This window comes from Phyllobates terribilis, unplaced genomic scaffold, assembly GCF_046119375.1.
Source record: "Phyllobates terribilis strain yellow unplaced genomic scaffold, ASM4611937v1 Scaffold_5__5_contigs__length_657084704, whole genome shotgun sequence".
In the NCBI taxonomy this organism is placed as follows: domain Eukaryota; kingdom Metazoa; phylum Chordata; class Amphibia; order Anura; family Dendrobatidae; genus Phyllobates; species Phyllobates terribilis.
In genome coordinates this window covers 86,262,759-86,277,985 of record NW_027362765.1, presented here as the reverse complement: position 1 = coordinate 86,277,985, position 15,227 = coordinate 86,262,759, and the positions used below count along the sequence as shown (strand labels likewise).

The window sequence follows — 15,227 nt, the reverse complement described above, 5'->3', positions numbered from 1 at the left end:
GGGAAAAAGCATCAACATAGAGTGTACAGGAAAAAAAAAGAGGCATTCAAAGAAAAGAACACGGTCCCTACAGTCAAACACGGTGGAGGTTCCCTGATGTTTTGGGGTTGCTTTGCTGCCACTGGACTGCTTGACCGTGTGCATGGCATTATGAAGTCTGAAGACTACCAACAAATTTTGCAGCATAATGTAGGGCCCAGTGTGAGAAAGCTGGGTCTCCCTCAGAGGTCATGGGTCTTCCAGCAGGACAATGACCCAAAACACACTTCCTGTCTATCTATCTATCTATTTATCTATCTATCTCATATCTATCTATCCTCATATCTATCTATCTATCTATCATCTATCTATCATCTATCTATCCCATATCTATCTATCTATCTATCTATCTATCCTCATATCTATCTATCTATCCCATATCTATCTATATATCTGTCTGTCTGTCTATCTATCTATCTATCTATCTATCTATCCCATATCTATCTATATATCTGTCTGTCTATCTATCTATCTATCCTCATATCTATCTATCTATCTCTCTATCTTTCTATTATCTATCCCATATCTATCTATCTATCTATCCCATATCTATCTATATATCTGTCTGTCTATCTATCTATCTATCCCATATCTATCTATATATCTGTCTGTCTATCTATCTATCCTCATATCTATCTATCTATCCTCCTATCTATCTATCTTTCTATTATCTATCCCATATCTGTATATCTATCTTTCTATTATCTATCCCATATCTATCTATCTATCTATCTCTATCTATCTATCTATCTATCCCATATCTATCTATCTATCTATCTATCCCATATCTATCTATCCCATATCTAGCTAACTATCTATCTATCTATCTCATATCTATCTATCTATCTATCTATCTATCTCATATCTATCTATCTATCTATCTATCTATCTATCTATCCCTCTATCTATCTATCCCTCTATCTATCTCTCTATCTATCCCATATCTATCTATCTATCTATCTATCTATTATCTATCCCATATCTATCTATATCACATCTTATCATATCTTATCTATCTATCTATCTATCTATCTATCTCATATCTATCTATCCCATATCTATCTATCCCATATCTATCTATCTCTCATATCTATCTATCTATCTATCTATCTATCCCATATCTATCTATCTATCTATCTATCTATCTATCTATCTATCTATCTATCTATCTATCTATCTCTCATATCTATCTATCTATCTATCTATCTATCTATCCCATATCTATCTATCTATCTATCTATCTATCTATCTATCTATCTATCTATCCCATATCTATCTATCTATCTATCTATCTATCTATCTATCTATCCCATATCTATCTATCTATCATCTATCTTTATCCATCTGTTATATATGTATCTTATATTTATCTTTTATATCTATCATAAGTATCTATCTCATATATTTGTGTTTATCTTTCTATATCTCATATCTATCCATTCTATCTGTGTCATATATATCTATCTATCTCATATTAATCCCATATCTATCTATCTATCTATCTATCTATCCCATATCTATCTATTTATCTATCTATCTATCTATCTATCTATCTATCTATCTATCTATCTATCTATCTATCTATCTATCTATCTATCCTCCTGTCTATCTATCTATCTATCTATCTATCTATCTATCTATCTATCTATCTATCTATCTATCTATCTATCTATCTATCTATCTATCTATCTATCTATTATAAGGAAGTATGGTAAATGTTTCTGAGTTTATGGAGTTGTGCAAACAGTTTACTCATTTGCCATCTGGCAAGTTTTGTTGTTGTGGACAGATTGTCACGTTTGAGGGGGGAGGGGAGAGATTATAATTCTAACTATCGCACTTCCTTTTCAAACAGATTTAGCAATAAATGTATTGTATCAAGACTGCACTTTCCCTTGTTGATTTGTAACTTGGTGATTGCCATGGGCTTCAAAGGAGATTGTTATTTTTGCACTGAAGTATTGCAGGTAAATCACATGCAGTCATACGGGGGCTAAAAAATTAAGCCAAAACGAAAAACAAAACAAAAAAAAAAAAGTAAAAAATAAAAACAAAAATAAAAAGTTTGAATCGCCCATCATTTCCCTCATCCACAAGAAGAAATTAAGGCAATAAATAACTAAGTAAGAGGACATTTGATATCACTGCATCTATAAAAGTCCATTGAATCAAAATATAAAACTATTTATGCTGTAAAGGAAAAACAAATTGAAATGCCAGAATTACATATGTAATAATAATCTTTATTTTTATATAACACCAACATATTCCACAGCGCTTTACATACATTATCATCGCTGTCCCCATTGGGGCTCACAATCTAAATTGCCTATCAGTATGTCTTTGGATATATTTTTTTGCAGGTCTCATTGCCTCCCTAAGAAATGCATTAAAAAGCAATCCAAACACTATATGTTTTCAATAAAAACTGAAACTTACGGCTCAATCGATACAAAAATATAAATGTTACTGGTTTCCTTAAATGGTTACACAAACCATTTTTTTTTTAGACATTTCTGATTTATTTTTTTTACTAAAAATAATCATACTGACCTGAAGAATTACATTACCAGGTCATTTTTTACTGTGCAGTGAATGCAGTAAAAAACAAAAGCCACAAAACTATGCCGAAATTCCTTTTTTTTCCACCATTTTACTTTCTTTCCCCCAGTAGATTATATAGTAAAATGAATGGTGTAATTCAAAACTACAACCGGTCTCGCAAAAAAAATAAAATGAAGTTCTCATAATGTTATGTTGATGTAAAAATAAAAAATGTTATGACTCTGGTAAGAAGGGGAAGAAGAAAATGAAAATTAGATGCGCAAGGAAGGGGTTATGAGAGTCATAAGGTTCCGCTACAGATATAATTTAATTAGACCTGAATGATCTACATTATATCCCACCAGTATAAATTATGGAATGAGTCTTTAAAAAAAAAATGAAAAATTGTATCTAATTTCAATTTAATAAGCCAATGGGCAAACTCAAACTTTGTTTTCACTTTTATACCGATATCAGTCGGCCGAGACTGAATTGTGATGATGGCTCATTCTCATACACAACATAATAAAGGGAAAAGCTGCTTTCAGCAACAAATCATTCCGATGAGGAAACTCAGCGAAGGGGAAAGTACTTTGTGTTATTTATTTACATTCTGATTTATTACCTTCCCATACACCTGAGTAAGCTTTCACTGTACATGTGCATGTTTCTATCTCCTCCTTGTAAGGTTGCCTACATTAATGTGTCACCTACTATAAAGCTTTACAATCATGTAACTATGGGATACATACATTAGTAGGTACATAAACTTTCATGCCTTGTCTCCTTGTATACACATAGAGCAGGTGTCAAGAGGAGGCGAAACTTGAAACTGCAGGAACACAAAGCTCCCCTCTATATAACTGGTGTTGTCTACCATCACATCTTCTAGTTTCTCCTCTACTGATTCATTAGAACAGAGAAAGGTTGAACTTGATGGACTTAGGTCTTTTTTCAACCTATGTAACCATGTAAGATACAGCAGGTGCCAAGTAAAATCCTACTTAGTACTCAGTGCCACCTGTGCCTCGAAAATCTGTCATCGAGAACACGTCTATGCAATGCTTACTGAAACCTATTACATCCAATTACAAATTGGTATTTAGGAGGGGTAACCCATAGCCGACCTGGCACCCATTATATTAGTACCAGGACTTGGGTGCAATTGCACCTGGTGCCAAGCAAATCCTCGTCTTCTGCAAATTTTTGGATAGGATCTAGGGTGTTGAAAATTAGTGACTATTCTAAATTTTCTGTCTCACATTGAGTTTCCATTATAAAATGAGTGTAAATCTTTAGATATTAGCAAACTGGCTCCTACTGTATTGTAAATTTCAGTCCGCTAATCTTTAAGCCACAGTCTTTCAAGCGCAAATATTTCCAGGATCTGACTCAGTGGTCAAGTCAATAATACATGGATGTCAGACAGGAGCCCTGTGAACCGCCGCATCTTACTTAACAGTGTCCTTGTTTCTTTTGATTAGCTGGCCTGATGTGAACTCGATGTTGCAGTATGACGCACATGTGACGTTGCACCGGGCCGGTTAACGGTTAATCAAAAGAAGAGGCGCAGATGCTGGCAAATAGGATGAGGTTCCAAAGGCTTGCATCTGATGACTACAAATTACTGATGTGGCCACTGGACCAGGTCCTGCAAATCAATTTTGCACCAATTCTACCAAGTATCTCTGTTGTTGTCACGCAAGGTGTGGGAAAGACCAAGTGCAACATGAAGGGAAGAGGGGAAGGGAGCCCAGACACTAGGGAAAGGGAAGTGGAGACCTCCTAGGCTGATCTGATATCACCCTGTCTCCCCTGTCATCCCTATATTGGTTCCTCACCAATCGCCACACAGGAACCTAAACCCTGTATTTCCCTAGAGCTAGGCCCTGGATAGGAAAGAGGAGGATGAGCACTAGTCAGTCCCCACTAACAACTAAAGACAACAAGGGAGACAAACATGGAGAAAAGTAACTTAGCTTTAGCCAACTTCAGAGAGATTACACCATGTGAATATCACTGGCACACCCCTGTAGCAAACAGAAAGTATTTAAACACCCAGGTCTGGGTGTCAATTAGCAGGAGGGAGGTAGCCGCTGGGTCCTAGAGTGAGACAGATCTAAGAAGATGTCTGTAATGCCAAACGAAGAGATCTTCTGCAACCACCTGCAGGGCGACTGTCTGTCACATCTGACACACCAGTGACAGTTGTTTCCTGAAAAAATCCTTATTCCAGATGCTATAGGCGGTACTAGTTGGAACAGAGTCCCCTTTTCCACATATCAACATGCCAGTATTATAAATTGGAATTTGTTGGTGGAGATCCTGTTACAGATTTTGCACCAGGCTCCACAAGCTTCTAGTTATCCTTACAGATACAGCAGGCGCTAAGTAAAAACTTGTTTGGTACTTGGTGCCACCTGTGACTTGAGATGTCTCAATCTAGAGCACCTCTGTGAAATGCTTATTGAAACTTATTTCATCCAAAGACAAATTAATTGATTTAAAAAGTGCCAATTATCAACCTGGTATCCATTACATCCCTACTTGACAACTCTCTTGAAATGTCAGGGAGGCTCCTGCAAAAAAGGGACACCTCCTACAGTTCTAGAAGAGTTGGCAAATCTTCTAGTCCCTGATGAAACCTTCAGGAAAATATTTACATGGGTTTTTATCAGGAGTAGAAATAGGGTTGATGGGGTCGTAGCAGCTTAAAATTCCTTTTAGGGCACTTAGGTTTTTATGATATTGACTGGCTTCACGATGCCAACTTTCAAAAGTTGGAAGGCTCGTAACCATTATTCTATCCTTAATCCATTGAGCCTGTTTATCGTTGCTCCTGTTGCCATCTGTCACTATATCTCACTTCTGCCAGTTCCTACCTTTTCTCGGAAGGTCTATGAAATATTAAGTGAAGGTGTGTCATCATGATTATAGTCTCTCTAGATTTTCACAACAGAGCTCATCTGGGTCATATAAGTTAATCATAAAGTGCACATAGGACCTCAAGGGCCCCTTTACAGACTCTGCACTGGGGCACCAGAGCTTCAAGTTACACTTTTTCTAATTACTTCTGACTCGCCCCCTGGGCCGTGGGGCACTCGGATCCGGGCAAAAGGGCAATAATGGGGGTAGTAGAGGCAACCCGGTCCGTGGCTCAGGGTGGTCAGACCAGTGGTAGTCTACTATATGTTTTGCAATGTCCGACTATGCCACCCATGGATTGCGGTCAGGGCTAACCGCCGCTGCAGTGCAGACCGCTGGGGCAGATGTAAATGTGCAGCACTGAATAGTACAACTCCCCACGGGAGGAGTACGGCCCCAGGGCAGTATATAGATGGATAATTGAGGGGATGATTCCGGTCGCAATAGCCAGGAGACGGCGGCCTCTTAAACAGTTCAGGGTCTTTATTAGGACAGGTGAGTCGACCCAAAAACAGTCCCAGCTAGGAAGGGGCCTGGATGTCGAAAACAAGTGGGAAGCTGACCCTGATCAGGGTGAGGGTGTAGGCCTACCGTGCTCTCTGCGCTCTTTCTGGCTATTTCCCTCCTCGTGGTGTAATAGCCCACGTTCCTGAGCTCGCCGTGTCTTCTCGCCCGTATGGCTTGCAACTTGGGTCCCGTTCTACTCCCGGCCTGGTATGGCTTTGCTGGTCCCTTCTGCTGTGGCGGAACCTCCGGGCTTCTTAGGCCAGGGAACATACAATCCCCTGCGGACTGGTTATTTGCTGTAGGACTTGGAATCCTCACAGCCTCGGACACCAAAGTCTGGTAGATTAGTTTCTCTATCTGCCAGGACAGGCTCGCTTCGCCTCTTGCGCCTGGCTCGTGGCTCTCCTACTGCCACACGGCCTCTTAGGCTGCAACACAACTGTCTGTCCCTGCTCTGGGACACCTCTCAATCCAGAGACAGGTTGTCCAGTTCTCCTCTAACCCTGCCCCCAGTTCCAGCTTTTATAGGGGCAGCCTGCTCCCCCTACTGGCCTGGGACAGGAGGTGCTGCATGCTAATGGTCCCTGACCAGAGAACCTCCCCCTTGCTCTCAGACACAGCTTTATTATACATTTGTGGCATCCAGGCCAGGGAGACACACTTCTAATAGAGATACAACAGGTGCCAAGTAAAAATAGTATTACTCAGTGCCACCTGTGCCTTGAAACAATTTAAACAAGAAAAGAGCTCATTGAGTCCTATTCTAACCAACCATAAAATGTTGGCAGGTTTAAAAGGTGCAAATTGGTGACTTGGCACCCATTATATTAGTGACATATTCTTTATACTTAACGCCTTGAGCGTGCATTCCTTTGCTCCTATACTTCTTTACCACTTATCACCATTGATCATCGTGGCCCATGCCCATCTTTAATTTGACCTGCAGGATATTTACTAAAGGTGTTGGCAACTTGGCACCTGTTATATCAATAACTCATTTTCTATTTCTTATGCCTTCAACTTGTTTTCCTTTGCTCTTGTTTTTATTTTCTACCTACCTATTGCCATATCTCATTCTTGCCTATTCCTACCTTTTCTTTGAAAACCTGCCAGATATTTACTAAAGGTGTTGCCAACTTGGCACCTGTTATATCAATAACTCATTTTCTATTTCTCATGCCTTCAGCTTGTTTTCCTTTGCTCTTGTTTTTATTTTCTACCTACCTATTGCCATATCTCATTTTTGCCTATTCCTACCTTTTCTTTGAAAACCTGCCAGATATTTACTAAAGGAGTGGTAGCTTCAATATACCATAGTTTCTTTAGGATATCTAGATTTCTCTCAATAGTTACTAGCACTGAGTATGACAAACTAACTAGACCTCAAAAAGTATTACTAGAATCTCAGATTTGCAAGAAAAAATGGAAATAATCTCGGGTAAAGTGGGGTTTGAGGTCTCCACACCCAGTTGGAGAAGTGGTGACCACCATCATAATTCTGACCCATTGTAAACCCAATGAAGAGACAAGAAGCTCCCTAGAAATCAATGTTCATTCATGACCCTAAGTCAAAGTTGACTATGTCTCAGCTCACCCGTAAGCGCTTACCTCCTGCTGGTTCAGTGGTTGACCATCAATGCAGTTAGTTTAGTGAATGTGGTGATCTATCTATTAGGAGCTTCTAATGAATATTAAATATGCATGAAGGACAAGTCTTGTCAATTATAACGATCCTCCCACACATCGAAACTGCCCAGAGTGCCAAAAATTACATATACAAAAATTCCCCTAGGTGCCCACATAAAGGTAGACAAGGTTCACAGGACATTTAAATGCTAAGACACAAGCAGCAAAACAATGTGGGATCATGGAATGATAGAGATAATATATCTTTATTATTTGGGCAATGTATCATATTGTTTGAGCGCTGTATGACTGTATTACTTGGGTACTATTTGGTAAATGTAATAATTGGGCAATATATGGCAGCAGTTTTTTTACGATTTTATAGCTGTATTAATTTGTGGACTATTTGGTCATATTATTTAGGAACTGTAGCAGTAGGGCAATGTATGGTAGCGTTATATGCGGATTCTATGGCTGTTTTACTTGGGTTCTATTTGGGAATTGTAGTAGTTGGACAATGTACAGTATGTTAGTATTACTTTATGTTTATATGGCTGTATTATTTAGATATTACATAGATGTATTTTTTTGCGAATTATTGTAGTTGGGCAAAATATGGCAGCATTACTTGTGGATTATATTATTTGGGTTTTCTAGGGCATTTGGAGGAGGAGGGGGTTGTAGTAGTTGAGTAATATATGACAGCATTATTTTGGGATTGTGTGTCACTGTCTATATTAATTAGGAAATGCATGAAGTATCATCTGTACATGGTATAGCAGTATAATTTGGTGGGTGCTTATCACCTTCATCATTAAAATAGTTAAATGGCAGAGAAATTTGGGGTCTTTTGTGGAGTGTAATATTGTATCTACAGTATGTATTGCAAGGCACTGAAGATTAAATGACAGTCTTATTCAGTGTATTATAGTATTGTGTCACTCTACACAATATTATTTTGAAATTATGTATTCATTTATGGCAGTATGAGCCTTAATACAATTAGTTTTGTATGGTACGGCACATTTTACTCAGGAAATGCTATCTTTACAGTCACACTGCAAATAATATTATATGGACCAGAGCTGCAATCATGTAGAGATGAACAGACTTTTATATTTTTTACTTTTATCTTTACTTTTTTCAAGAAGTCTATTCCCATAATAATCTAATCATAGTCTTTGGACTTTGGACTCCACCTGCAATGCAATCTACTGGTGCAGTCACTGTGTACATACAGTACATTATATTCTTTATCCAGTACTGATTCTGGGTTACATCCTGTGTTATACTCTGGAGCTGCACTCACTATTCTGCTGGTGCAGTCACTGTGTACACACATTACATTACTTATCCTGTACTGATCCTGAGTTACATCCTGTATTATACTCCAGAGCTGCACTCACTATTCTGCTGGTACAGTCACTGTGTACATACATTACATTACTTATCCTGTACTGATCCTGAGTTACATCCTGTATTATACTCCAGAGCTGCACTCACTATTCTGCTGGTACAGTCACTGTGTACATACATTACATTACTTATCCTGTACTGATCCTGAGTTACATCCTGTATTATACTCTAGAGCTGCACTCACTATTCTGCTGGTGCAGTCACTGTGTACATACATTACATTACTTATCCTGTACTGATCCTGAGTTACATCCTGTATTATACTCCAGAGCTGCACTCACTATTCTGCTGGTACAGTCACTGTGTACATACATTACATTACTTATCCTGTACTGATCCTGAGTTACATCCTGTATTATACTCCAGAGCTGCACTCACTATTCTTCTGGTGCAGTCACTGTGTACATACATTACATTACTTATCCTGTACTGATCCTGAGTTACATCCTGTATTATACTCCAGAGCTGCACTCACTATTCTGCTGGTGCAGTCACTGTGCACATACATTACATTACTTATCATGTACTGATCCTGAGTTACATCCTGTATTATAATCCAGAGCTGCACTCACTATTCTGCTGGTGCAGTCACTGTGCACATACATTACATTACTTATCCTGTACTGATCCTGAGTTATATCCTGTATTATACTCCAGAGCTGCACTCACTATTCTGCTGGTGGAGTCACTGTGTACATACATTACATTACTTATCCTGTACTGATCCTGAGTTACATCCTGTATTATACTCCAGAGCTGCACTCACTATTCTGCTGGTGCAGTCACTGTGTACATACATTACATTACTTATCCTGTACTGATCCTGAGTTACATCCTGTATTATACCCCAGAGCTGCATTCACTATTCTGCTGGTGCAGTCACTGTGTACATACATTACATTACTTATCCTGGACTGATCCTGAGTTACATCCTGTATTATACTCCAGAGCTGCACTCACTATTCTGCTGGTGCAGTCACTGTGCACATACATTACTTATCCTGTACTGATCGTGAGTTACATCCTGTATTATACTCCAGAGCTGAACTCACTATTCTGCTGGTGGAGTCACTGTGTACATACATTACATTACTTATCCTGCACTGATCCTGAGTTATACCCTGTATTATGCTCCAGCGCTGCACTCACTATTCTGCTGGTACAGTCACTGTGTACATACATTACATTAGTTATCCTGTACTGATCCTGAGTTATCTTCTGTATTATACTCCGGAGCTGCACTCACTATTCTGCTGGTGCAGTCACTATGTACATACATTACATTACTTATCCTGTACTGATCCTGAGCTACATCCTATATTATACTCCCGAGCTACACTCACTATTCTGCTGGTGCAGTCACTGTGTACATACATTACATTACTTATCCTGTACTGATCCTGAGTTACATCCTGTATTATACTCCAGAGCTGCACTCACTATTCTGCTGGTGCAGTCACTGTGTACATACATTACATTACTTATCCTGTACTGATCCTGAGTTACATCCTGTATTATACTCCAGAGCTGCACTCACTATTCTGCTGGTGGAGTCACTGTGTACATACATTACATTATTTATCCTGTACTGATCCTGAGTTACATCCTGTATTATACCGCAGAGCTGCACTCATTATTCTGCTGGTGCAGTCACTGTGTACATTCATTACATTAGTTATCCTGTACTGATCTTGAGTTACAACCTGTATTATACTCCAGAGCTGCACTCATTATTCTGCTGGTGCAGTCACTGTGTACATACATTACATTACTTATCCTGTAGTGATCCTGAGTTACATCCTGTATTATACTCCAGAGCTGCACTCACTATTCTGCTGGTGGAGTCACTGTGTACATACATTACATTATTTATCCTGTACTGATCCTGAGTTACATCCTGTATTATACCGCAGAGCTGCACTCATTATTCTGCTGGTGCAGTCACTGTGTACATTCATTACATTAGTTATCCTGTACTGATCCTGAGTTACATCCTGTATTATACTCCAGAGCTGCACTCACTATGCTGCTGGTGCAGTCACTGTGTACATACATTACATTACTTATCCTGTACTGATCCTGAGTTACATCCTGTATTATACCCCAGAGCTGCATTCACTATTCTGCTGGTGCAGTCACTGTGTACATATATTACATTACTTATCCTGGACTGATCCTGAGTTACATCCTGTATTATACTCCAGAGCTGCACTCACTATTCTGCTGGTGGAGTCACGGTGTACATACATTACATTAACTTATCCTGTACTGATCGTGAGTTACATCCTGTATTATACTCCAGAGCTGCACTCACTATTCTGCTGGTGCAGTCACTGTGCACATACATTACTTATCCTGTACTGATCGTGAGTTACATCCTGTATTATACTCCAGAGCTGAACTCACTATTCTGCTGGTGGAGTCACTGTGTACATACATTACATTACTTATCCTGCACTGATCCTGAGTTATACCCTGTATTATGCTCCAGCGCTGCACTCACTATTCTGCTGGTACAGTCACTGTGTACATACATTACATTAGTTATCCTGTACTGATCCTGAGTTATCTTCTGTATTATACTCCGGAGCTGCACTCACTATTCTGCTGGTGCAGTCACTATATACATACATTACATTACTTATCCTGTACTGATCCTGAGCTACATCCTATATTATACTCCCGAGCTGCACTCACTGTTCTGCTGGTGTAGTCACTGTGTACATACATTACATTACTTATCCTGTACTGATCCTGAGTTACATCCTGTATTATACTCCAGAGCTGCACTCACTATTCTGCTGGTGCAGTCACTGTGTACATACATTACATTACTTATCCTGTACTGATCCTGAGTTACATCCTGTATTATACTCCAGAGCTGCACTCACTATTCTGCTGGTGGAGTCACTGTGTACATACATTACATTATTTATCCTGTACTGATCCTGAGTTACATCCTGTATTATACCGCAGAGCTGCACTCATTATTCTGCTGGTGCAGTCACTGTGTACATTCATTACATTAGTTATCCTGTACTGATCTTGAGTTACAACCTGTATTATACTCCAGAGCTGCACTCATTATTCTGCTGGTGCAGTCACTGTGTACATTCATTACATTACTTATCCTGTACTGATCCTGAGTTACATCCTGTATTATACTCCAGAACTGCACTCACTATTCTGCTGGTGCAGTCACTGTGTACATACATTACATTACTTATCCTGTACTGATCCTGAGTTACATCCTGTATTATACTCTGGAGCTGCACTCACTATTCTGCTGGTGCTGTCACTGTGTACATACATTACATTACTTATCCTGTACTGATCCTGAGATACATCCTGTATTATACTCCAGAGCTGCACTCACTATTCTGCTGGTGGAGTCACTGTGTACATACATTACTTATCCTGTACTGATCTTGAGTTACATCCTGTATTATACTCCAGAGCTGCACTCACTATTCTGCTGGTGCAGTCACTGTGTATAGACATTACATTACTTATCCTGTACTGATCCTGAGTTACATCCTGTATTATACTCCAGAGCTGCACTCACTATTCTGCTGGTGCAGTCACTGTGTATAGACATTACATTACTTATCCTGTACTGATCCTGAGTTACATCCTGTATTATACCCCAGAGCTGCACTCACTATTCTGCTGGTGCAGTCACTGTGTACATACATTACATTACTTATCCTGCACTGATCCTGAGTTACATCCTGTACTATACTCCAGAGCTGCACTCACTATTCTGCTGGTGCAGTCACTGTGTACATACATTACATTACTTATCCTGTACTGATCCTGAGTTACATCCTGTATTATACTCCAGAGCTGCACTCACTATTCTGCTGGTGCAGTCACTGTATACATACATTACATAACATTACTTATCCTGTACTGATCCTGAGTTACATCCTGTATTATACTACAGAGCTGCACTCACTATTCTGCTGGTGCAGTCACTGTGTACATACATTCCATTACTTATCCTGTACCGATCCTGAGTTACATCCTGTATTATACTCCAGAGCTGCACTCACTATTCAGCTGGTGCAGTCACTGTGTACATACATTACATTACTTATCCTGTACTGATCCTGAGTTATATCCTGTATTATACTCCAGAGCTGCACTCACTATTCTGCTGGTGGAGTCACTGTGTACATACATTACATTACTTATCCTGTACTGATCCTGAGTTACATCCTGTATTATACTCCAGAGCTGCACTCACTATTCTGCTGGTGCAGTCACTGTGTACATACATTACATTACTTATCCTGTACTGATCCTGAGTTACATCCTGTATTATACTTCAGAGCTGCACTCACTATTCTGCTGGTGCAGTCACTGTGTACATACATTACATTATTTATCCTGTACTGATCCTGAGTTACATCCTGCATTAAACTCCAGAGTTGAACTCACTATTCTTCTGGTGGAGTCTATAAGGGAAGCCAATACAATGTACTGTACTCTCGCTAGTATGAAATGGCTGATATTAGAGAACACAGTGCATCTGTATTAAACATATACACATTTGATGAGTGGTGAACTCTTGTAGCATTAAGCATAAACTCTTAAAGGGAACCTGTCAGCAGAATTTTACTCCCAAACTATTTATATGTGCATGTAGGTCTTTCAAAGAATAGAGCTGGAGTGACAGAAGCTTAAGATCTACCATAGCACTTTAACTTCAATTGAATATCAATACAAATGCTGATTTCTTAGTAATAGAGGAACGGACTGACCATGTAAAGGTACTTCTGGACTTGTCTTTGATAGAGCTATACATCCATATAAATCCTTTGAGGGGTGAAATCCTGCTGACAGATTCCCATTAAGGTTCTATCTTTTTCTGGGAAACCTGGGTGAAGTACATCATTATGCATCATCTCAGCTTTCCATGATCTTCATAAAATATAACTCCTCGCTGCCGTCCTAATACACAGCCTGGCAGACTTTGGACCTAATATAATTGCAGCCATGTTACTTCTTGACCAGCTGTCATAGATCACAGAAACAAATATGACGGAGGGTGTCGTGCAAACCCTAAATCTCTTGTTCTGTTCACATGGTATTGAGTAACTTTGTATGTGCCGAAAGGTAATTCCTAAAATGTCAAATTCTCCAAAAAATCCAACCTTGAATAAGAACAGCTGTTAACAGAGGTCAATAGCTCGCATGCAGAATATATAGGGAGACTGCAGGATTAGTGGTCTAGGAGCGCGGCCGGCTCTCAGGGGGAGTATTATGGGCTACCAATAGGCTGATCTTCCAATAAACATTTTCTAAAGACTCATATTGAGCTGTAACTAATCACTCTGCAGGTTTAGTGTCCTCCATTGCAATGTTGCATTACATTTGTATCTTACCTGAGATGTGTGACCAGGGCAGGCGAGAGGACGTGGGATTTACTTCTCCCTTGTGGGGTCAGTTGTAGAGTGCAGGATTACACGGGAGCTCTGCAGGGGGTAATGTCCCGTCACCAGACTGGTTTGTGTTCTGAAGTCCTCAGAGTATTAAAGGTTGTTATACCACTTTCACTTTCCTTCTTGATTCCTAACACAGAGTTACAGCCCTACATATCGCTGTGGAATTTAGTCTGGGACTTTCTCCTGCCCTACAGCATTTAGAAATAGACAGTAGGTCCATAATAACCCAAATACTGCACCCCACAATACCGCGACAGGTGCTGTAACCAAACAATCTCCCTAACCCTATACATTTCTTAGCTATGGAAGCCCTATAAGTACCCCAAGTATAGATGCTGCATAAGACCCTCACCCTAAAAGGGTTTAGCCAGACATACGTTCATAAATTCTCAGCCAAACAAAGCGCAAGATGAAAATTCCCCCAAAAGGACATATCTCACGGCGAAATATCGGATACGCTTATAGGTGACTCGGGCATGGATGCCACCTAGCCTAGCTACAAATGTTAACGTCCCAATTAGGAAAGTGCTTATGAGTATGTCACCCAAAAATACCCCAATAGTGCCCATAAGTCTCTGAAATACCTTTGCCTACAAAGTGCCCCAACCCTCCACATGCGTCAGTCAAACCTCAGTAACAGATGCCCTTATAAGTGATTATGCTACAGACGTCCCTATAGCCATAAATACCCCCAACTGGAAATGTGCTCATAAGTGCCAC

At 39.6% G+C, this 15,227-nt stretch overlaps 1 protein-coding gene across 5 annotated transcripts in view; it reads right to left on the bottom strand.

The window, feature by feature from the left end:
* The window catches only part of LOC141272143 (uncharacterized), a 42,046-nt gene extending 27,425 nt beyond the window's left edge, over positions 1-14,621 (bottom strand). For 2 of the 5 annotated variants that reach the window (XM_073682503.1, XM_073682504.1), the window contains exon 1: positions 13,824-13,882. In XM_073682503.1, the coding sequence (XP_073538604.1) occupies positions 13,824-13,867 (44 nt within the window). In that variant the 5' untranslated portion in view covers positions 13,868-13,882. Of the gene's footprint in view, positions 1-7,623; positions 7,647-13,823; positions 13,883-13,952; positions 14,002-14,447 lie in introns of those variants that run through there. The other 3 variants (XM_073682506.1, XM_073682505.1, XM_073682509.1) reach the window with 3 other exon arrangements.
* Positions 14,622-15,227: the final 606 nt, after the last annotated feature.